Below are 25,875 nucleotides of genomic sequence, written 5' to 3'. Positions count from 1 at the left end.
TTACATAGACTACACATTCATACCTGGATGCAAAAACGGGTTAAAAATTGAGACCTTGGGAAGTTTACATCTTTTTATTCACTTTCTAACCTCTTTTTAACATACGCCACGCACTCCAGCTAGGAAATCCCCTATAACCTATTCTTGCATCAATATCTTATTTAAGATGACTGAGAGGATGGATTAAGCAATAGTGGTTGTTCAGCTAGTGACAATGTGACATTACTCTCCAAACTTTTACATCTAGTACTTGATGTAGAACCTGTATCCCATAAACCTATTGGTTCATCTACAATAAACTGCACCTCTTGAACCTTCTTTTGAACATGAGAATATCTTTCATATCTCCTCAATCCCTCAAGCTTCAATGTAACTTCTTTCATTGTTGGCCTTTCTTTCCCATTTAAACTCAAGCATCTTTTTGCAAGGTTAGCAACCTCATGTAGCTTTTCTTTTCTATCCTCTTTTGTAACTTGAGAATCAAGAATCTCAAGAAGTCGGTTCTCATTCATTGAGGAAATAAAATATGTGATTAAACTTTTCCTTTCTATTGATCTAGTGGAAGAAATCGGTGTCTCCCCTGTTAGGAGCTCTACAAGAACAACACCGAAGCTATAAACATCACTTTTCTCTGTGAATTGGCTTGATTGAAAATACTCAGGATCTAGGTATCCAAAGGTCCCTTGCACCAATGTAGTTATGTGAGTTTTATCAATTGAGATTGACCTTGAAATCCCAAAATCTGATATTTTGGCTCTACGTTTATCATCCAAAAGAATGTTTAAAGACTTAATGTCTCTATGGTAGATTGGCATAGAAGCTGCTGAATGTAGATAAGCAATTGCTCCTGCAATTTCTGTGGCAATTCTTATGCGGTCATCCCATGACAAGGGAAATTCCTCATTTTCATGATGAATATTGTGGAAAAGTGTTCCACCAGAGATGAACTCATAAACTAATATAGGAATTTCTGTCTCTAAGCAACAACCTAATAGTTTAACCACATTTCTGTGATTGATTTGGGAAAGTACGATAACCTCATTAATGAATTGTTCAAGTTGATTTTCATCCACTAATTTGGATTTCTTGATTGCCACAATGCTTCCATCTGATAGCATGCCTTTAAAGACTGTACCTTGTCCCCCTTGACCAAGAATTCTGTTCTCATTATATTGATTAGTTGCCTTTGCTAATTCTTCTGCGGTAAAAACTTGTATTTTATCCATAGAGCCTTCTTTTGATGAGATTTGTTGTTGTAATAGTAAACCACCATTTCGTTTGAAGTAATTTTCTTTGTGCTTTTTTATTTGTCTTTTCTTCCAAATATGGTATAACCAATAACCACCAAGAAGTAACACCATACCTAAAGCTACACCTGCATCATAATGATAGAACTTTAGAAAGAGAAAAAGTAAACATAAATGTAAATGGTTATACTAAATAAATAAAACTATATATGTTTTAATTTTTTTTTAATTTTCAATGACCACAAAGGAGACTCCGCACGACTCTCACATCCTATATATAACTCTCATTTTTTAAGCTCTTTCCCTGTTGATTGAATTGGTTAAGATGAAGGGTCTGATTGTGATGACAGAAAGATATGATATGGAAAAATTTACAACAAATTAACTGGCATCATACAAGTAAGAATCAATCAGGTGGTTTTCACAAAAATTCACCGAGAGTTATGATTGGTCAAAGCCTTTCTGATATCATCTCTTTTTGGCATCATAGATTTTCCCTGAGTTTTATATTACAAAAAATAAAAATTTGAATGCCTAATAACAATTGCAAAAAATTGGTAAAGTGTGACATACAAACAGAAATAGATTATGCAATTGAACATGTTGTCAATCCAATTGCCCCCTATCCAATTAAGGCTATCAATGGTCCAGGCCAACCCAATAGACCCCACCCGACTCTATTACACAGGTTCTAGGAATGCTCATTAAGTCATGATTATAAATAGGGTCAACTTTGGGTATTCATTTTAAGCTATGATTATTATAAGTTTAGGATTGGTTTTACATGTCCTCTCCTCATGTTAGCCTTGAATCGGAAATTTAGAATATTGGTTCCGCTTGATGCTTTGGAATATCTCTCTAATCTCAAAGTTGTATGTTACCTTGTATAACCAACTCTACGAGTACAAATACCCTTATATAGTATTCTATAATTGTATTGAACTTTTACTTTGCAATATAATTCACAAAATTTTTCCCATTCCTCTGCTTTTTGATAACATGGTATCAAAGCCATCGACCTCTAATCTATGAAAAACACACTTCTATTTCTCTCCAGTATCTTCCAAAGTTCTTGGTTAGTACCACTAGTTTTCATCACTAGTTTCTTTTGTGTTGCTTAGTTATCATGGAAAAATCAGACGTTGTACAACCTATCTCCACTATTTTGAATGGGTCCAATTATATCATATGGGCTCAAGGAAACCTAAAAGGATGTAAAGAGTAGAGGGTGAAATGGATGAAAAATTTTCTGATCACCTTGACGATTGGGATAACGAAAATCACCAAATCATTACCTAGATTCATGACACCTTTATTTCTTCTATTCACCTTCAATTTGGTCGACTTGATACAAAGAAGGAGATCTAGGACTTACTTGCCAAATATTACACTACCATTGATCTAGCTCATCAGTATCAACTCTTGGGTAATCTTCATCATTTGAAACAAGAGCCAGGACACTTCATTAATAATTTTCTTGCACAAATGCAACCCCTTTGGGATCAATTAGCTCAATTTGAACCATATTGGGAGTGTGATGAGGATGCTATCAAATACATCACACATCGAGATCAATTGTGCCGAGTTCAGTTTCTCATGGAACTGTGCTCTGATTTTGAGTCTCTATGTGCCATCTTCTTCATTAAAACCCCCTTCCTACTTTTGAAGGTGTTGTTTCTAAACTCATCTCTAAAGAAACCCAATTGGGCATGCTAAAATCTTTGCACACCGCTATGACCCTTACAACTTCCTCTTAGTTTCAAAAGAATAATCAATATGAACAAACCAATAGTTAATAGAAATTTTGCAAAAATTGTCAAAAGAATGGTCATGTTATCTCTAAATATTCTACAATAGAATGTCGCTATTTCCATAAGCTATGACATATTCTTGAAAATTGCCCCACTTGGCCCCCTAAGACCTAACTAGTACAAGGGAAATTATTCCAAGTCGGAAAACCAGTTCCAATTCTATTACATTGTTATGGACGCGACTCCTGGCAACACGCTGCGTTGCAACCACAGGCAGCAGCGCACACAGCAACGCGCCTAGCAGCACGCACCAGCGTACCGCGGCACAGGCAGCACGCACCGCCCAGCAGCATGCCGCGGCACAGGCGGTGCGCACCACCCGGCAGCGCGCCGCGGTACAGTCTGCCAGCCGCCCGGCAGAAGCATGCACCGCACGCACCGCACTCGGCAGCAGCACGCACCGCACAGCAGAGGCACACACCACACGCACCTCACAGCAGCAGCAAGGTGGGTCGCGCATGCCAACACAGAGCGGGGCCCACACGCCAGCTGTACCGTTCCCTTATCCCCTATTTTTGTGTTTCCCTTAGAAAGTAGGAGTTTGAGTTTCGATAGAAGTTTAAGTTGCGATAAGAGAGGGACTACCTTAGCCGAATACAAGAAGGAAACCCTCCTGTAATCTCCTATTTAAGGAGCTGATTTATTCAATAAAGCATCGAATTTTCAGTCAAGAAGAGAGCAAGGAGAGTTAGGTGATCTCTTGAACAAATCACCCCTCTGTCTGCCATCATAGGGTCAACTCGCAAAGGGAAGGCAAGGAGTTTTCCCAGCAAACCGCCCCATGACGAGATCCTACGCCCGGGCCCATAACATTTTGGTATCAGAGCTGAGCATCATGGGTGACATGGAGCAGCTATCGACCAAGGTTCACGAGCTAGAACACCGTCTCGTGGAAAATCACGCGGAGGTAAGGGAAGTTAAAGAGGACGTCAGGGAACTTCGATGTCTACTGGAGTTATACTTCTCCACCAGAGATGGGAGCCCTGAAGGGGTAGCCACTGATCACAGTTGTCGCCTAGATCGAGCAGAGGGCTCCGATGAGCAACAGAGTGACACACCAACAGCAGCAATCATACCCAAATACAGTCGTCTGGAGTTTCCCTCATACAGCGGCAACGGTGACCCACTTGGATGGCTGTACCGTTGTGAGCAATTCTTCCGCAATCAGCGCACGGAAGAGAAGGACAAGGTCAGCCTGGCAGCATTCCACTTGATCGGTGAAGCACAGCTTTGGTTCTACCGAGTGGAGCAGGAGGAACCAGACCTTAGTTGGGGCCAGTTCAAGTCATATTGCCTCCTCCGGTTCGGACCCCCATTAACGAGCAACCCCTTGGGGGAGCTCATTAACCTCAAGCAGACCGGGACCGTTGCAGATTATCAGTGGCAGTTTCAGACCCTTCTCGCCAGAGCCTCCTTGGTTTGGCCAGACCAGCAGGTGGATACGTTCACAGCCGGCCTATCGGAACCTCTGAGGGTTGATGTGGAGATGCAGAGCCCACCCAACTTGGTCACAGCAATGAACCTGGCCCAAGCATTCGAGCGCAAGCTGCAGATCAGCCGAGGGCCGTCTAGCATGGGGCGTCCCGCAACGACTTGGGCGAACCCAAGATCTACCATAGGAGGGCCTTCAATGGCCGCTAACAGGGAACAATGCCCTTTCACCAGCAACACCACCCGAGCTGCAACTAGCATGGGTAGCAGCACGACAGCACCTCCCATCAGACGCTTATCCAGGGCCGAGATGGCAGAATGCCGAGCCAAGGGCCAATGCTTCAACTGTGACGATTTGTACTCAACCGGCCACCGTTGCAAGCGGTTATTCTGCCTCCTAGTAGACGAGCTGGAGGAGGAAGAAGAGGAACAGGTGGCACAAGAACCTGAGATCTCCCTCCATGCCATCACTGGAGTCCAAAACTCCCAAACCATGCAGCTGTAGGCCCAGGTGGTAGGAAAAAAGGTACGGATTCTGGTTGACTCAGGGAGCACCCACAACTTCATCAGCAAGCAGGCTGCGCTCCGATTGAAGCTACCAATGGAAGACAGGCCGCGGCTCCAGGTGGCTGTAGCAAATGGGGAGAGAATTCACAGTCCAGGGATCTGCCGAAGCGTCCAAATCCAGGTGGATTCTGAACCATTCCTCGCAGATCTATTTGTGCTGACCTTAGACGAATTCGACATAGTGTTGGGGATTAAGTGGCTCATCACCCTCGGCCCCATCCTATGGGATTTCAGCTCCTTGACCATGACATTTGACTTACATGGGAAGCGGGTCACCTGGAAGGGGACCAAGATGAGAGCCAGAAAACCGCAGGTGCATACTCTCCATGGCGACGCCTTGCACACCACGGAGATGGAGAGGCTTCTTGCCGACTTTTCAGACGTGTTCTCAGAACCTAGAGGCCTTCTACCTAGCCGGTCATGTGACCATCGGATCCCATTAATACCAGGGGCAGGACCCATCGTCGTGAGGCCGTACCGCTACCCGCACCTACAGAAGGACGAGATAGAGAGGCAGTGAGCAGAGATGCTGGAACAGCGAATCATAAGCCCCAGCCGCTCTCCATTCTCTTCACCAGTTTTGTTGGTGCCAAAGCAAGACGGCACCTGGAGATTTTGTGTGGATTACAGGGAGCTCAACAGTAGAACCGTCAAGGACAAATTCCCGATCCCGGTGGTAGACGAATTGGTAGATGAGCTCCACGGGTCCCAGTACTTTTCTAAGCTGGATCTCAGGTCAGGTTACTTCCAGGTCCGAATGGCCCCTAAAGATGAGGAGAAAACAGCTTTCTGAACGCATCACGGCCACTTTGAATTCCTGGTCATGCCTTTTGGTCTCACCAATGCCCCATCTACATTCCAGGCCCTGATGAACGAGGTCTTTCAGCCCCACCTCCGCAGGTTTGTCCTAGTATTTTTCGACGATATCTTGATTTACAGTACTTCGTGGGTAGAGCACGTTTGTCACCTAAGAACAATTCTGGAGCTGCTGTGACAGCACAAGCTCTTCCTAAAACGAACCAAGTGCTCCTTTGGAGAGCCGCAGGTCTGTTACCTAGGCCATATAGTCAGCAGGGAAGGAGTCTCGGTAGATAATTCCAAGATTCAAGCCATCCGGGAGTGGCCCAAGCCGCCATCAAGGCCCTCCGTGGGTTCTTAGGGCTCATGGGATACTACCACAAATTTTTAAGGGACTAGGGACTCCTGGTGGCCCCATTGACCAAGATGTTGAAGAAGAATGCATTTCAATGGGATGAAGCAGCTAGCACCGCCTTCACAAAGCTAAGGGACACACTCTCCACCACCCCCGTGCTGCAACTACCAGACTTTGAGCAAGAATTTATAGTAGAATGTGATGCGTCTGGCATAGGCATCGGAGCGGTACTGCAATAGAAAGGGCACCCCATAGCCTTCTTCAGCCACAAACAAGCAGATGGGCACCTCAAGCTACCGGCCTACGAGCACGAATTGATCGGACTGGCCAAGGCCGTCCAGCACTGGAGGCCGTATTTGTGGGGCAGACCCTTCATTGTCAAGACAGACCACTACAGCCTCAAATACCTTCTAGAATAGCGGCTTACTACTCCACCCCAACAGCACTGGGCGAGCAAACTGCTAGGATTTGACTTCCGCGTAGACCACAAGGCGGGAGCCTCCAACTGGGCCGCTGATGCGCTGTCCAGGTGGGAAGAGGCACGGCGTACCTCTGCGCGGTCTCCCAGCCCCGCGTGACCCTGCTGGAGGACCTAAGGAGCGTGTTGCCCCAATCACCCACGTGGAGAGACCTGATGCAAGAGTTACAGTCGGACACAACTAGACCAAACTGGACCATTCACGAGGGACTTGCGCTGTACAAAGGAAGGGTATATCTCCCAACCGATTGTCCCTTGATTCCAGCTATCCTCGCCAGCATCCACAACGCCACCTATGAAGGGGTGCAAAAGACGTTACACCACGTCCATGCAGACTTTCATTGGCATGGTATGCGAGGCTCGGTCAGGGATTTCATCCAGAACTGCTCCGTCTATCAGCAACAAAAGTGGGAGAACCTACACCCAGCAGGACTCCTACAGCCCCTTGCAATCCCAACACAGATCTGGGCCGATATCTCTATGGACTTCGTTGAAGGCTTGCCTAAGGTCGGAGGGAAATCCATCTTATTCGTAGTGGTGGACCGCTTGTCAAAATATGTTCATTTCATTCCATTGTCTCACCCCTACAACGCAGTTTCTGTGGCCTACGCCTTTTTCACACACATCTTCCGCCTACATGGGCTGCCTGAGACCATCGTCAATGACAGGGATGCAGTCTTCACCAGCACCTTTTGGAAGGAGCTGTTCAGATTACAGGGCATGACCCTAGCTTTTTCCTCCGCCTATCATCCACAGACGGACGGTCAAACGGAGGTTGTCAATCGCACCATAGAAATGTACCTTCGTTGCTTCGTGGGGGACCAACCACGACGTTGGGTGGACTGCCTTCCTTGGGCCGAATACTGCTACAACACATCTTACCACTCATCCCTCGGCATGACTCTCTTCCGCGTGGTGTATGGGCGAGACCCTCCTCGTCTTGTCTCCTACGAACCGGGTTCAACTCGGTTGGAAGAAGTAGACCGTAGCCTCCAAGACCGCGACGCCCTACTGGCTGAAGTCTCCTTACGGTTGCAGCAGGCACAGGCACGTATGAAGATAGCCTACGATCAGCACCACCGCGAGGTCACCTTCCAGCCAGGACAGTTCGTTTGGCTAAAGCTCCAGCCCTACCGACAGCTCTCCCTTAGGCGACGGGGCCCCAAAAGCTGGCCCCAAGGTTTTACGGGCCCTTCAAGGTTCTTTGACAGATCGGTAAGGTTGCCTATCAATTGGAACTGCCCGAGCACAGCAAAATTCATGATGTCTTTCATGTGTCCCTGCTAAAGCCTTTTACAGGGACTCCCCCAACGCAAGTGCCTCCTCTACCCCCTCTCAAGGACGGCAGACCCATCCTCCAACCTAGAGCTCTCATCCGGTCACGCATCAATCAGGGCACCTTCGAGGTTCTAGTAGACTGCGACGGACTACCATCAGCAGAGGCCACTTGGATTCCATGGACCGACCTGCACAACGCCTACCCCGACCTCAAGCTTGAGGACAAGCTTGTTGCCCAGGAGGGGTGTAATGTTATGGATGCGACTCCTGGCAACACGCTGCGTTGCAACCACAGGCAGCAGCGCGCCTAGCGGCACGCACCAGCGTACCGCGGCACAGGCGGCACGCACCAGTGTACCACGACACAGGCAGCACGCACTGCCCGGTAGCATGCCGCAACACAGGCGGTGCGCACCACTTGGCAGCGCGCCGCGGTACAGTCTGCCAGCCGCCCGGTAGAAGCATGCACCGCACAGCAGCAGCACTCGGCAGCAGCACGCACCGCATAGCAGCGGCACGCACCTCATAGCAGCAGCAAGGTGGGTGCGCACCGCCTGTGTTGCGATAAGAGAGGGACTACCTTAGCCGAATACAAGAAGGAAACCCTCCTGTAATCTCCTATTTAAGGAGCTGATTTATTCAATAAAACATCGAATTTTCAGTCAAGAAGAGAGCAAGGAGAGTTAGGTGATTTCTTGGACAAATCACCCCTCAGTCCGCCATCATAGGGTCAACTCACAAAGGGAAGGCAAGGGGAAAGCAAGGAGTTTTCCCAGCAAACCGCCCCGTGACAAGATCCTACGCCCGGGCCCATAACATACATATCCTGTTGTAGCTTTTGATTCCATTATTGAATGTTCCACTCCTTCACGGCTATCTCACTTCATGACTTGGAAGTCATACTTAAACAGGTCCTCTCTAACTCCTCCAGTAATCATGCTACATAGTCTACTGCTCTAGTATTTCTCCATGGTTCTTTGACTCTCCCTGTCATAACCATATGACTTCTGACTCCTCACTTCTTTCTTCCAAGACTTTTGCATCTAATGCACCCACCATACAAACTACAAATGGATCTCCTATTGCATGTTAGTCCTGTTGGTTATGTCTCCACATCTAATTTGACATTGCCAAACACATACTTGATACCAAAACTTACCTTAAATCTCATTTTAGTTGGCCAATTGTGTGAACTTGGTCTTGAATTGTCTTTCTCTGCTATTGGTTGTTGATTGCAAGAACAATAGATAGGATACTTCTTGGGACAGGCTGTAAGATTGGGCACATGTTTGAACTAACCTCTCTTCACATACCACCTTCCAAGAGTCCTCATCTCACATTAGCTACTACTACTGATTCTTCATTACATCTTTGGCATCTCCACTTGGGTCACATCTCTTTAAGGACTCTTCATCATTTAATTTCCAAGGGTTTTTTAGTTTTAGCAAAAGGAAGGACCTTTGATTGTTTCCCTGGCAAGTTTCTGAATAATTTGCTTTATCCTTTAATATAAGTGATTCCATATGCTCTACTTTTGAATTAATACAGTAGGAGGTTGTAGGTATTTTTGTTCTGCTTATCGATGATCATTCCCATTTTACTTGGATATAACTTATGAATCACCGATTTGAATTGCCTCAATTTTACATGACCTTTGTTGCTATGATAAAAAGATAGTTCTCTAAGACCATCAAAGGTCTTTATTTCAAATTTTTCTCAAGCATCATTGTACCACTGTTCAACGTTCTTTTTCAGGCACCTCTCAACAAAATGGTCTTGCAAAATGCAAACTTTGACACATTATTGACTCCACCTGTTCTCTCCTTGTCTTGAAATCTTGTCCAAAACTATTTTGGGGTGAAGCTACTATAACAGATGTCGACACCATTAATCATGTTCCTCCCCTATTATTAATCATATATCTCATTTTGAATGATTGTATAATAAACCCCCTGGCTATCACTCCTTAAAAGCTTTTGGTTGTACTTGTTCTGTTTTCTTTAGCCCCATGAACGTACAAAACTAGAACCTCATGTTTGGTTATGTTGTTCCCTTGGCTATGGAGTTGAGCATAAAGGTTATCATTGTTGGAACCCTCTTTCTAATCATCTTCAGATCTCTCACCACGTTGTCTTTAGGGAGCACATCATGTTTTCTTCTCTTTCCAAGTTCCTAGTCTCTTAATCGTACAATAATTCTTTCTTTTCTAACCCCTCTATTGATTATTCTCTAGTGAATCCGATGTAGTCTCAACTAATGAGGGTAATGATGCACTTACCTTGACACCTATGGCCTCTCTTGAAGGATCTTCTTCGTTTGGTGGAACTACTCTTGAACATGATGAGCCCATATCTTCTAATCAATCTACATCTACCTCAACTCTTTGATGCTCCACTAGAGTAAGAGAACATCCTTCTTGTTTCACTAATTGTCATTGTTTCTCTACCATAATCTCTTTGCATGAGCCTCATTCCTTTCGTGATGTGAGCTCTAACCCTCTTTGGCAGCAAACTATAGTAGAAGAGTTACAGACACTAGAGAAATTCAAACTTGGGACCTGCTAGACCTTCTTCTTGGAAAAATTATTGTGGGCTGTAAGTGGGTTTATATAATTAAGATTAATCTGACGGATCAGTGGTGCCTTACAAGGCTCACTTAGTTGCCAAAGGTTTCACCCAAGAAAATGGCATAGATTATGAGGAGACTATTCTAAAGGGATGTAAAAAATGCATTTCTCAATGGTGATCTACAAGGTGTGTCAACTTCATCGATCTCTTTATGAACTTAAGTAAGCACCACAAGCATGGTTTTCTAATTCAGTACCACTGTTAGCCACCTTCGCTTCTCTTTCAGCCCACATGACTCTGCTCTCTTTATATGCCAAACTAGCAATGGCATTGTTCTAGTCTTGCTCAGTGTTGATGACTTGATCATCATTGGTGATGATACATCTGGCATATTTGATCTCAAGTCATTTATTAGTCATCAATTTGAAATGAAGGATCATGCATCAATTAGCTATTTGTTGGGACTTTAAGTTTCCTCATCCCTTGAAGGATACATTCTCTCCCAAGCAAAGTATGCTTCTAATCTTCTTTCACATGTTGGATTAACAAATAGCAAAACTTTCTCTACACATCTTGAACTGAATGTGAAGCTGACTCTAATGGAGGTTATTCCACTTGATGATCCTACTCACTATCAACAATTGGTTAGTAGTCTAGTATATCTCATTGTTACTTGCGCTGACATTGTTTATGTAATTCATTTAGGCAGTTAGTTCATGTTAGCTCCACGCTCCACACACTATGCAGTTGTACTACACATTTTATGCTATATCAAGGTTACACATTTCCATGGTCTTCACTTCTCAACTCACTCTACACTTGAGATTTCTACTTATTCAGATGCTGATTGGATTGGGGATCTTACTAATCGTCGCTCTACCATGGCTTATTGTTTCCGTTTTTAGCATCTTTCTTATATTTTGGTGTAGCAAGAAGCAAATTGTCACTACAAAATCTAGTACAAAGGCAGAATATCATGCCCTTGTTGACACCACTTTAGAGATACTTTGGCTTCACTAGTTATTAATAGACATGTGTGTTCAACATTCAACAACCACAACCATTCATTGTGACAACTGTACTGCAATCCAAATTGGTCGCAATGATGCTTTTCATGAGCTCACTAAATATATTGAAAATGATTGTCACTTCATTCGACAACATTTATTAGCACTCTTCGTCTTGCTTCTTTGAGCTCCATTGACTAGACTACAGATATCTTCACTAAATCTCAACTTCCTAATCATTTTTGTTATCTAGTTTCCAAACTCAACTTGTCAATTTGGATCTACCATGCCACCATGAGTTTGAGGGTGGTGTTAGCATGGTTACCTAGCTAAGTACTAGAATATTGGTTCCGCTTGATTCTTGGGACATCTCTCTAATCTCAAAGTTGTATCTTACCTTGTATAGTCTTACCTTATATAGACCAACACTATGGATACAAATACCCTTGTATGGTATTTTGTAATTGTATCGAACTTTTACTTTGCCATACAAGTCACAAAAATTTTCCCATTCCTTTGTTTCTATGAACACTCATTATATAGATATGTGAATGTGTGTGTGAACATGTCTTATTTTGTATGAGGCAAAAAAGAAATTTAAAAAGAGATATTAAGGCTCATTATGGTTAAATTACCAAGAGAAAATTATCAAATAAGGTCAGATTCAATATAATTATTAGCATAATTGCCTACAGGGTTGGTTCTGGATATAGTACATATAGTCCCAACCTATTGACAACCCTATATCAGATGTATTGTATTGTAACTTGTAGTCTCATATGGATAAATAGCTCCCCTTATTCAAAAACTTTTCTCAATCGCCCTTGGACATGAAAATGGATTTTAAATAAAAATTTGAAACTTCGAAAAATTTGCTTCAATAAAGATTGTTGAAGTGGTGGGAAATATAGCTCAGTGTTTTGTTGTTTGTCGTGCAAATCTGAACTGCAAACAAATGATGGACCATGGTTATGTGGGGATATGATAATCACTATTTACTTCATGGCAACTCAACTTTCCCATCAAATTTGTAGTGGGGATATGGTAATGACAAGACATGCATGTCTACTTGAGAGATTGAGTGTATTTCCACAACCATAAAGCTCTAGGTGGCATTAAGTTATTTATCCGAGTAAATGAACTTACACAGGTAAATGCACTTACCATATTTTTTTATTTCCCAAATAAATAAGACAATAATTGTTTTAGTCATAAAAAGAAACCATTATTAAAAGGGCAATTTTTTCCTATTTATGTGTTGATAATTTTACTCCCAAGTGGGAAAATTACTTACAATTTAAAAGATACCCATTTGTAGTTTGACCTAGGGGTGGTAAATGGATGGAATGGGTTGGGTTGAGTAATGGTTGAATACCACCCCACCCATATTGACCCACCAACCCACCATGACTCATCATCAATCCTTGTTAAAGGATCATAACCCACCATGACCCACCCATATTGACCCACTTGACCCATCCATATTGATCTTTAACCACCCTCACCCATACTAATCCACCTACCATCACTTATAAATACAAAAGTGTGTCAGGACGACCTGTATCCCCAAAATAATAAATTTTGAGAGTATAATTTCTCTTAAGACTACCAAATTACAAAAATGAGTAAGGTCAACTCATATACTTGAAATGCAAAAATTGTAGATAAATGCAGAAAAACCAAAAATTATAAAAAAATACAAGAAATACCAAAAAAATACGAAAAATATAAAAAACTAAAAAATTACAGAAAATTCAGAATTTTTGTAGAAAAAATAAGAAAATATACAAAAAATACTAGAAAATTGTAGGAAATGCATGAAAAACACCAAAAAATACAAAAAATGCAAAAAATAACAAAACAAAATTGCAAAAAATGCAAAACTTTTATGAAAGTGCTTTCGCAAAAGTACTTCTACAAAAGTACTTCTGTAAAAGTGCTTTCATAAAAGTACTTTTATAAAAGTGCTTTTATGTGAAAGTGCTTTTGTAAAAGTACTTATATAAAAATGATTTTATGCTTTCATAAAAGTGTTTTCGTAAAAGTACTTCGTGTAAAATTATTTTTGTAAAAGTGCTTTCATAAAAGTACTTTTATAAAGAGTACTTTAAAGTGCTTTCATAAAAGTACTTTTATAAAGAGTACTTTAAAGTGCTTTCATAAAAGTACTTTTATAAAGAGTACTTTAAAGTGCTTTCATAAAAGTACTTTTTATAAATGTACTTTTATATTTGTAAAAGTACTTTTATAAATTATTTTTGTAAAAGTACTTCGTGTAAAATTATTTTTGTAAAAGTGCTTTCATAAAAGTTTTTCAAAAAAGTGCTTTCGTGTAAAACTATTTTCGTAAAAGTACTTTTATAAAAATGCTTTCATAAGTCTTTTTCATAAAATTGCTTTTGTGAAATTGCTTTTGTATAAAATTGCATGTGAACTCGAAAGTTAATAAAATCTATTTTATTTTACCTTTAATCTCAAAATGAAATGTGACATAGTGGTTTGGAAGTTTAATGAGATGTTGCCACTATAGGAGGCATGAGTGTGAATCACTAAAACTTCTTGTTTTTGAGATTTGGCGAGTATAGTTGACTTTGACCCAACCCATCTTGACCCTAATGGGTACTCTCGACCCAACCCACCCTAACCCTTTTCTACTGGCCCTAATGGGTCACTCGACCCATATTGACTCACTAATAGATTGGGTGGGCCAAATGGGTTAGGGTCAAGATTGTTAGCCCTAGTCTCACCATCCACTCCCGACCCATTACAGCACAATGTTTTCCTCTCTCTTTCTTACCTCCCTTACTAGTATAAGTTCCTCTCTTGCTCAAGTAAATCCAACCAAATCCAATCTTTTTGAAACACCACCACCTAATCTTATATTATTCTTAGGATATTAGTGGTATTAATGTGGTGTTTGATCCTTCTCCCTTTTTCTGTGAATAGGATCCATCTAAAAATGGTTTTTATTTTATTTTTCAATTTATCTATAACGATAGATACATTTCTTTTCTGATGCAGATAATTTGAATAGACTTGTAGAAATTGGACACATTTTTTTTTTTTATGTTTTGTCTACTGTTCTCTTTTCCAAATTAGGTTTCACTTTAAAAATCACATCAGCTAAATAGGTTCAGCGAGGTATATTTGTTTTAGGGGTTTGTGTTTGATTTTACTAAACTATCAACTAATTAAATCCAAGCAATGCCTGGGATTTTGTAGAAATTTGGTTAGGTTCTGATTTTAGGACAGGGGTGATCACTTTTTACTCCAATCGGGATTAGGCTCTGATTTCAGGAATGTGGTATTCAGGGACCATTGAAAATTTATCAAATTCCCAACCTAAGTTGCACCCCTATTTGGGTTTTGTACTTTGACATCGCGTTGAATCTTGGCTAAAGTCTATTTTAGGTTTGGTTTTGGTTTGGCTTTTAACTTAATTCAATCAATCAATTTTAAATCCCTACTTTATTAGAGAGAGCCTAAGGCTCAGTTTGGAAGGAGTATAAATGTAAATTTGTAGAGTGCAAATACATACAAAATAATAAAAAATATAAGGTTTTACACTCTACAAATTTGCATTTGTACTCCTTCTAAACTGAGAATAAAGGATAAGAGAGTCAAAAAAATTTAATAGAAAATTAGGATAATAGTGAAGGGAAAATGTTACAAGCATTGACTATTGGGGGGGGGACGAATATATATGTATATATATATATAGAGAGAGAGTAATAATGGATTTTATTAGAAACAACTATGACATGAAAAGTAATAATGAATTTTATTAGAAACAATTAATGCTTGAGAGGGCTTTATTTGAGTAATGATGGATTTTATTAAGGGATAATTAAAACCTGAGATGGTTTTAATTTGGGTAAAAGATTTAAACATACCCTAAGTTTTCCTAAATTAACTTAAACATAACCCTGTGTTTTTTAAATAGACTTAAATAAATATACTTGTGGCTATAAAAAGGGAATTTTTACTCTTCATCATACCTTAAATTTTCAAAAAAAAAAAAAATCAAAACAAACCCACATATTATTTATCTTCTCTCATTTCTCGTACATAGAGTTTATAAGACTATGGCTAGGTGAAGGAAACATGTAGAGTTTATGAATTGTACCACTGTACAATTAATAATAGGAGATTAACAAATGAAACTGAAGGTATTCTAGTGTGGCACTGTGGCCAGGTATTGGATTCTTGATGATTTCCTCTTTTCTCTTTCTATCTCTCTTTCTCCCGCTATTTCTCTCCCCTTCTCTTCTTCTCCTTTTTCCTTTTCCCTCCTTTTGCTTCTCTTTTGTTTACAACCTACAATCCACAACCATCACTTAACTTCATTTTTATTCATACCCTCAAACACCGGTCCCCTATTTTAATCCACCTCCCCCTCTCTACTAGCTTATCCATCCACTTAGATTCAGCTTGAGCATGTTAGGTCCTGTTTGGTTTGCAGGAATAGGAATTTGAATGGGCTATTCTGATTACAACTACTTGATTGGACAGAATTGAAATCTCATTCCCATTCCTACAAGAGGAATGCTGATGAAAAATTATTTTATAGTGAATAACGGATGGAACCAGGAAACCATCGAATGACAAATGTTAGTACAAAGTGGGGCACGCTTTGGATTCCTCGACCTTCCACGCTACTGTTAGTAGAGAAGGCCAATCAATAAACCAACCCATGATCGACCCATCCCTCAGACATAGTGGGATCTTACTGTAAAATTATTCAAAATTGTTATTGGTTATGGAAGCTGAAAGTGAGCTTGAAATAGGTGATGAATATGCAATACATTCTCCCTCTCAACTACTAATAAATGAGCTAAAGCTTCTTCACATTATACAATACTGCTATTAAAGTTTTAGATCTGAGAGCAAAGACTATGGTGGAGGCTGTTGTCAGATTTTGTCTCAATAAGGTTGATTCTCTCCTCAGAGAACAAGTGAAACAACCCAAAGGAGTGAAAGAAGATATTAGAGAACTCAGGAATGAATTAGACAGTATACGTGCCTTTCTAAAGGAAGCTGATTCAAGGCAAGAGAGTGACAAAGGAGTGAAGGCCTGGATGGAACAAGTGTGTGACATAGCTTTTGACATTGAAGAGATTCTTGATGAATTTGTGCTTGAAGTAAAATAATCTACGAAAATTCAGGATATATTTAAATAATTTATGAAAACTCAGGGCATGTTCAAGTCTTTACCCTTTTAAATTTTGAAAAATGAAAGGTCTTGTAAGCTCTGTGGTGAGAGGATCCCTCACCTCTCCTCTTTCCTCTTTGTATCATAGATATATATGGGTTAGCGTTTGGTTAATTCATATAAATCACATAAGCATATCACTTGTTCACTGATTATAGATGTGTGTTTGGTTTTTTTCTCATTGTTTGGAAAGGTTTTCTAGGTTTTCTATGTACAATTTGTGTTCAAAGAACAAAAGCCCTATTTGTGAAAGAAAAAGAAGAAGATAGCTGGTTGTCGATCTAAGGGAACCAACATTAAGAGGCAATCTCCGCTAATGTGGGGCCCATTTGGCATGTCATTTTGGGAAGATCTTCTGGTAGTTTTCACATGCAAAAGATGCATTGAGTTTTTGCATGAAGATCTGAGCAGCCCGAAGCACGTTTGGCAGACGTGCATCTTTCTGTGCATCTTTTCGGCCAAAATTAAAACGCGAAAGACGCGAGAAGCTTCATTTGGAGCTTCCCAAAATCAGTTCAAAATGGGCTTCTCGCATCTTTTCGGCATCCCGTCTTTTGGCGGCTAGATCTTCTGCATGCTAAATGGAAATAGACCGAAAATCAGTCTTCCTGACTTATAGACCACCAAAAGACTGCATGGAAAGACGTGCCAAATAGACCCTTGGTCTTCAAGCTTCTTAAACTGACATGGCTAGATGGGATTGGAGGGTCCACACTTGTTGTGGACCAAGCGGTTCATAGGACTCGTGGCAACGGGATTGGAGGTGGTACTTGATAGGGGTGATTGTGGGTCGGTCCAGGCCAGGCTTTGCACATATGGTAAGGGATATAGCCTAGGCCTGGGCCCATAGAGGGATATAGCCTAGGCCCAGGCCCAGGCTAGGCTGGGCTGGAGCTGGGTTTGAAATATTAGAGTCCGAAGGCCGAAACTTGACATCAAAGTTTGCTGGCATGATCCAGGTCCAGGCTCGGGCTGGGCTGAAATGACGTAGGTTGTCAATGGAATCAAACTTAGATACCTGATTCGATTCCAAATCCAATAATCTTAGATTTGGATGTTGGAAGTTAGATCGTAGTAATAATTGGATGGATGCAGATTTACTTCATTCAAAATCGGACATGATAATCGGATGCACATGAAGACTTATGGTAGTTGAGATTGGACACATAATGGAATTGACAACCGAATTTGGAGAACTCGTGCATCCGCTATTCCCGAGTTGAAAGACAATATTTGTTAACTATGTGAAGATTGTAAATCAAGTATTAAGCTATTACCTATGGAGACTTGAATCACCCGAAGTGGAGGAGGAATAGGGATGCAACCAAACCCATTTTGTCTTCCGTCACCCTCTGTACCAGATGGGCAAGAGCAATTGTAACTCCCAGCCGTATTTTTGCAAATCCCAGATGGAGATGGTAAGCAGTCATTCATGGTTGGATCCGAACATTCATTGATATCTGAAACCCATTTATAACAAAAATCTTGGGTTGGATTCAACATAACAATCAAAATTGTAGAAATAGTCATGATAAAGAGGTAGTTGACTTCAATATATTACATACCTTGACATCCGTCTTGAAGATAAGGGTTGCCTTGGTAGCCTTCCAAACATTCGCAGAGATATCCAAGACCGTTGTGAGAGTCATGACATCCGCTGTTGTTGCCACACGCGTAAGTGGTTGTGTTTCTCATTGTAATGTTTTTGCACGAGTCGTTCTCTATTGCCCAGTCTAATATTGTTGGAACCATGCCTTTGTTTCTTGTGTAGAAACCAAAGTCAGAGAGGTGGTCTATGGAAAAGTTGTACCACTTGTAGTCGGCCACGAAAGAGTATGCGCAGGGACTGAAATTTCTATAAAACTCGTGTTCGCCATTCAGAATCCCATAAAAATACTTTAGCCCCTTAGTGATGGTGGTCTGGCAGTAACCCATCCCTGGATAAGTCCCATTGAGCGTCTCGTTTTTATCGCTACAATTACTGAAGCATCCATATCGCAACCCATACGACACGGTACTGGCATTTCCGGAAGCAACGTCGGCTTGAATTCCACAACCGATGCCCGTTAATATGTTGCCGGTATCGGAAAGAGCAAAGGGCGTATCCCTCATATCCACATTGATCAAAGACGTGTTAAGGGCCTTATGGCTAACAACAAACGAATCGTCGTAACAACGATAATTCATGAAGGAATAGACGCGCAACTGGCCTTGTAATGATATTTCTTCAACTTCCACTACTTTATAAGTTATGTCATACCATACATCTCCGTCTGTGTCTTCCCAAATGCGAGTATTTTGCAAAAACAATTTGGGAGGGGTGAAGGTGTGGTTGCAGAGTAGTTGAAAACCTTCTCTATAACAGCTTGCATCGTCCCCAAATCCGAATGGGTAGGGAACGGTGATGTTGCCACATTTGTCTGGGCAGTCGGGCTTTGGCATGATTGGTGATGAGGTCGCAGTTGCCATGAAGAGACTCAAGAATAACAGCAAGAACAGGAGTAGGAGCTGATGAAACAGCAGCATAACCCCAGCTACAGCCATTATGGTTAAGTTTCTATACTTCACCGAGGGATGTACCTTTGCCCCTCCTTCACTCGTTTTTTCGTATTTGTAGCCTATCTTTTTTTCCTTGTTTGGAGTGACGTTAAAAAAAAAAATACCAGCGGGGACCATGGGACCCATTGGATTTATTAAAGCTTAAATACATACAAAATAATGCAAAATATAAAGTTTTCACTCTGCATATTTGCATTTGTATTCCTTCCAAACTCAGCCTAACTGAAAAGTTAAAGTTAATTAATAGAACCATGTAAGAATAGATAATTGTTTTATATTTTTTATTTTTTAAATAATGAATAATTATTTATATACTACTTTTAATAATTTTTTTTTACCATACAAGAATAACAATTAGTTTCAGCTATAATTGTTCATAAACTAATGAAACCGTTTACAATATAATGTGAAAATATTAAATTATTATTAGTTTCAATATTATGTTATAATTATTTTTCTACCTTTCAGACTTTTTAATTTTATTACATAATTTCTTTATTTCAACTATTCAAAATCTAGTTATGTTAAATGTTTTGTTATTTAAAATATTTAGTTATTTAAATACCTAAATAATAGAAACTATTTAAAATTTAAAATTTTAATTATTTATTGAATTTAATTATCCATAAAATCATAATTTATACTATTATTACATAATTTCATATTAATTTTGTAATATATTAAATTATTATTAATTTTAATATTATGTTATAACTATTTTTCTACTTTGAAGAATTTTTTTAAATTTATTACGTAATTCTGTTATTTTAACTATTTAAAATCTAGTTATGATAAATATTTAAATAATCTATAAAATATTTAATTTTTTTGTTATTTGAATATTATTTATTTAAAGCTATTACATATTATTAAATATTTGAAAAACATTTAAATTGATAACCTAGAAAAATATAATTCAAATTGTTAGTACATAATTTCGTGATATATTTTGTAAAAATATAAAATTAATTTTTGTGTTTTTAATAAATATTTTAATTTTATTCTATAATTTTGTTAGAATATTTAAATAATTCTAATATTTTTTAATCCAAACTTTATTTAGATAGATATAGATAAAAAGTAGGGGAGAGAATAATTAGGAATTAGTGATAATTTTGGAGAATGTGGGGGAGGTAGTTTAGGACAAATTTTAGGAGAAAAGATTATTTAGGTTTTCGGAAAGTGCATTTCATTGGTTGTTTAATATAATCAAAATAAGGAATGATTACTGTTTTATATTTTTAAAATAAAAGAAAATAAAAGAATATAAAAAATGATAAAAATAGATAAATAACTTTTCTCAAAGGAGAGATATACTGACATGGATGGACCAGTTTTAATATATATATATATAGAGAGAGAGATATATATAGATAGATAGATAGATAGATAGATAGATAGATAGATAGATAGATATTCACTATGTTTAATAAAAAAAAAAAGAGCAAAAATCAGTATTTAGTATTTACACTCTCGAAGGGATGGTAAAGGATAGGGTTTAAACCAACAAAATAGAATCAAATATGCCTGACCCAAACCAAAATCTGAATGGACGAAAATAGAAATGAGAAGCTAAATCCAATCTGGTTGTCTCAGAATTAGTAAATTTATACCAATTAAGAATATATGTGCAAATACTTCGACCCTACAATTTCATTGTATCAAATTTGCTTCAACCCATAACCACCCACCAGGACCTAATGGGATTGGATTAATGTGAAACTAGTCACAATCTATTTGATGCGTGAGCCTTGTTAAGCAAAATTAAGGTTAGAAAAACCTTATGACATTTCTAAATGAGCCAAGTAAATTCAATCCAACTTAAGTATTATATTTGTGAGATATGTTTAGTTGTTCTAACCACTTTGAAACAGAAACCCTAGTGAGAGTGTCTAATCTTGTATAAGATGCCAATGAGTCAAGTTAAATAGTAAATTGGACTTGATTCACCCCTGCATTGTTAGGTTAGGGTCAGGCCTATTAGGGTGTAGGTTCATATTAGAGTTTTGATTATTTAATCCAAATTCGGTGCACGTTTAGTTAACTTGGCCCATCAATCATAATGTCCTTATCCATATAAAGGGTATTCTTGTAATTTGGTTTAATTTCTATGCCCTAACCTTAATGTTTGTTTTTAACCCAAACCGGGTGTAGGGTGGGTTAGGTTTTGATTATTTAACCCAAACCACATTAAATTTTGGGTAAACCAGCCCATCGGGTCATAATACCCCTACACATATAAAGGATATTCTTGTAATTTGATCTAACTACTTCTAACCCCTAACCCTAAGGTATATGATTTATTTCACTATTTGTTTTTGTTTCTTTCTTTTACTTAGAGAAGTGATACCTTGGAATTCGTTTGATGAAGGTATTTCCTAAGATAAAGATATTTTCCCAAGTAATTGAATCCCTTAGAATCAGCACTATTAATCTCCTTCAACCTCTTCACACGGCGAATTAGTGGTGGAAATTTGGTTTCTCCTCGGTACAATCTCTTCTCCCATTTTTTCTTTCTTTCTCTCTCTCACTCTCTCTTTCACTTCTTCCCTTCTTCCCTTTCTTCACCTTCCCGGTACCTCCTCTATTTTTCCTGATCACCGGTGCAACTCTTAAAGCAGTGATCTACTCTCTCCTCCATCCCTTTCTCTTCTCCTTTCTTTCTTTCTCTTCTCTATTTTCCTCTTCCTCTCATCCTCTCTTTCTCACTCGTCTAAACTAATGAGGGGTGATTTGGCTCGACCTGCCCATAAGTGGACATGTGATTGCTATCTTCTAATTGGATATCTACTTGGCACTTTGTGCCACCTCAGTAGGCCAGGTCACCTTGGGTACCTCGGCCAAGACTGAGGACCGAGCAGCTCGTGGTAACCCGACTTTCCAAGGTGACACATAACCTACTTGTAGAAGCTACCTAACTATCACCGAACTTCACGGGATCACGTCGCGTGTCTTTGGGCCTTATCCACATACCTCCCGGATCAGACGGACTCGATAAGCCTTATCGACTAGCATGATGTCCACCTCCTAGTGTGAAGCGGACTCTTAACGGAGTGGGCCAAAGATCTTGGAGGTGTTTGAGCCACCCTGGGTTCTCTAAGCTATCCTGTCTTGTAGTTCAATCGGTTAATTAAACGACTAGTGTTGAAGCTGCCATCTAGCTAGGTGCAACCAGATCGTGGACCATCAATTGGTGTCGTCTGTGGGAACGCGACGAAAAGCTAAGTCTCCATTTTATTCGCTTTCCTTGCATATTTTTCTAATGGCCTCTTCAAGCAACACTGAAAAAAGCATCTAGATGAACATCACTGGGGGGTAGGACCCACCTGAATTTAACCCGGAGATCCCTCAGTGACTATTGGCCAGTTCACCATCCCCCTCCGCATTCTAGGGGTATCAACGGTTCAGAGCCAGACGTTTGCTACCCAGTCAGTTAATGCACCCTTGCCTCATGTGAGCGCTGCCATCCCAGTTGTAGAACCACCCGTGGTTCCTCTTGGGGTCGGAGCACAACAATTCCATGAGCTCATGCTCCGGGTCATGCAACTTCAGATGTAGTAGATCCACTAATTCCAGAAGTACCAGCAATACTACTACTACTACTACCGGGAGTTCCCTCCACTCCATCAAAACAATCCATACTAGAGTTAGACTCAAAACCAGCAGAGCTTCTGCCAGTCTCCCCCCGGGGTGCAAGGCCTTCTCGGGTCCCAACTCCTCCTCGTGGCCAGACCATACCTCGGGACCCAACAGTAGGTCTATGCACACCACCACCTCAGCAAGAGGTAGATTAGAGAAATCAGCCCCAACGCAACCGGCAAAGCAAGACCGATCAGCAATAGCTAGCGGTCGCATCACAGGAACTAGGAACCTTAGGTCAGTAACCAATAGCGGGTAAGAGGCAAGGACCCAGTTCAGGACCCCTCTATCCCCCATAACAACTAGGATCCAGTCCGTGTTCACGAGAACATCAGTAATAGAGACCCACTCCCTCCTTCATTCATCATCAGTTCAAGCATGGTTTCCAAAACTGGACCGGACCATATGGTCAGAGTGGAAAACTGGTAACCATTCAACCCTTGGGTCTAGTTATACTGAAAATCGTTATTTATTAAATAACCATTGAAAAGGTAAAAAAATCATTGATCCGGGCGGTCAAACCACTAAACCATTTGACTAGATAGCAGTTTGTGGGTAGCGTAATTCATTTTCGTTCGATTTAAAAAAACAAAACAAAAAGATGCCATTCATGTCCCTCGATTCCAGCCATACAAGTTAGGGTTAGAATGAAAGTTCATTTTCGTTCTAATCCTTCCAAGTTCCAGCCTTCCTTCCGCTCACACCTCATACTCCGACAGCGCAACCGTCGACTTGCGGCAGCCACGATCGACGGTGAATCACGATAACCGACGACTACGACGGATTTCCTTCCTCAAAAGAGCTTCATCTATGACGGTGAGAAACAAGGAGCAGCGGCAGATTTCCTTCGTCTTGTAATCAACATCAACAAGGAGCAACAAGGAGCAACGACAGTTGGCGATTTTGCAGCAGTGGCCGATGATTTTGCAGCGGTGGGTTTCCTTCCTCTTGTAATCAGCAGCAACAAGGAGCAGCGGTGGTCGGTGGTTTTGCAGCGGCGACCGATAGTGAGCTTTGAATTTTTTGCTTAATTTTTATTAGAAAACTCAATATGATAAAAATTTTCATATGCAAATTATCATATTGGTTTTCATATGATAAACCAACACCATATTGATTTCCATATGCAGATTATCGTGATTCATGTAACTTGCTTAATTTTTATTGGAAAACTCAATATGATAAAACAACACCATCATGATTGATTTTCATATGCAGACTATCATGATTCATGAAAATTGCTTAATTTTTATTGGAAAACTCAATACAATAAAAATTTTCATATGTAGATTATCGTACTGGTTTTCATACGATAAACCAACACCATATTGGTTTTCATATGCCACACTTGGTTTGTAATCTTTTTATTACTTGTGATTGTGATCTTTTTATTTTTGAGTATCTAAGTATTATGTTTGATGAATTAAGAATACATGATGTTATGGTAATATCTATGGAATTGTTTGTAAATTTTCTTTTCTTGTCTTCTTAATGTTTTTAAACAAAAAGTCCAGAGGAAACTCTGAGAGACTTGACCATTTAAAGGGGTTCATTTCCATTTGTATAGATAAGGGCATTTATAAAGCAAATCATTGTTTTTTTCTTGATAAATAATTGGAAAAGTCTTTGTTTTAAAGATCTGGTCATACAATGAAGGGAAGAAGAAGAGAAGAAAAAGGAAAGAGAGAAATAGAGAAAGAATGTTTTTTTTTTTTTTTTTGAGTGCCAAAATCTGGGCTGGCGGCCCCGAGTCAGCTTACTATAGCTGATTTTTTTTTTTTTTGAGTGCCAAAATCTCTATATATATATAGAGAAGGAGAGAGAGAGAGTGAGAGAGAGAGAGAGAGAGAGAGTATTTCCACAGCAATATTGGTTCAATGACCACGCTGGTGTGGTGTATTAGTGTATCCAGATCTGTAATTGTCCCATTATTAAATGATGACGCATAGATTCACGCATAGATCAATACTAATTACTTGTAGTTTGTGTTGCTACAATTCATTTTTCTCTATTTATACTACAAATACAAATGTAAATTAAGAGCAATTAGGGGTGTAATCAAGTCAAGTCAAGCCGAGTATTAGGCTGTTCGCTTGAGTTCAAGTTTGAGCTCAACTCAAAAGTACAGTTCGAAACTCAACTCGAGTTTTATGTATTTAGCTTGAATTTGATTTGAGTTGATACTCACGGACTACTTGAGATTAACTCGGCTTGAGATGATTATAAATAAATTAATATTAAAAATTATAAATAAATCAATATTAATGACATTAAAAATATTAAAAATAAAAATATGTTAAACAATTATAGATAAATTAATATTAAATAAAATATAAATAAATATATATTATAAAAATCATTTATAAATGTATTTATTTATATTATTTTAATGTGTATTTGTATTTATAAAACAGTATTTTATTATGAGCTCCATTATTCTCGCGAGCCACTTGAGTCTGGTATTGCCAAACTCAAACTTGAATTGACCAACTACTCAACTCAAACTGAATTACTGTGAGCTGACTTTGAGAAATTAGCAAGCCAATTTATATTCATTGAATGGGTTTGGACCCATGTGCTATACATATTGAATGGGTTTGGACCCATATGCTATACATCCCATGTGCTACTCAACTAAAAAAAGCATCTAGATGAACATCACTGAGAGACTCAAACTTGAGTCTGGACCCATGTGCTATACATATTGAATGGGTTTAAATTCAGATATGAGCTTAATTCTATTTTATGGTTCTGTCATCAGTGTAGAGATAAGCTTTTAAAAGGGTTAAAACGAGGAATAAATTGGCATAAGTCCGCGTGAACCTTGGTGGGTGGTATTTGGCAATTAGGCAAGTCCATCAGCTATAAAGAAATCCATACATTAATGGTGAAGTTTGTCCCTACGTACATATTGAATCCTATTTAT

General features: G+C 39.6%; 1 protein-coding gene across 1 annotated transcript; it reads right to left on the bottom strand.

Annotated features, from left to right (window-relative positions):
• Positions 1-64: 64 nt before the first annotated feature.
• Positions 65-19,317, bottom strand: LOC148802537 (wall-associated receptor kinase 2-like). Its single transcript, XM_088899306.1, has 3 exons — positions 18,317-19,317; positions 18,029-18,211; positions 65-1,375 (listed from the first exon to the last, which is right to left on the bottom strand). Exons 1-3 carry the CDS (start codon positions 19,293-19,295, stop codon positions 162-164), a joined length of 2,376 nt encoding a protein of 791 aa, XP_088755432.1. The 5' UTR covers positions 19,296-19,317; the 3' UTR covers positions 65-161.
• Positions 19,318-25,875: the final 6,558 nt, after the last annotated feature.

This window comes from Nelumbo nucifera, chromosome 2, assembly GCF_055504915.1.
Source record: "Nelumbo nucifera cultivar China Antique chromosome 2, China Antique-T2T, whole genome shotgun sequence".
Classification (NCBI taxonomy): domain Eukaryota; kingdom Viridiplantae; phylum Streptophyta; class Magnoliopsida; order Proteales; family Nelumbonaceae; genus Nelumbo; species Nelumbo nucifera.
This window is presented reverse-complemented; position numbering and strand designations above follow the sequence as displayed.

Bases quoted from the DNA above. Each gene is read 5' to 3' on its own strand.
- LOC148802537 (XM_088899306.1), bottom strand. From the start codon at position 19,295: ATGGCTGTAGCTGGGGTTATGCTGCTGTTTCATCAGCTCCTACTCCTG. The intron at 18,212-18,316 runs GTATGTAATATA...AATGGGTTTCAG, and splicing joins TCTTCAAGACGGATGTCAAG to ATATCAATGAATGTTCGGAT. The intron at 1,376-18,028 runs GTAATAGCTTAA...ATTATGATGCAG, and splicing joins GGTGATTCAAGTCTCCATAG to GTGTAGCTTTAGGTATGGTG.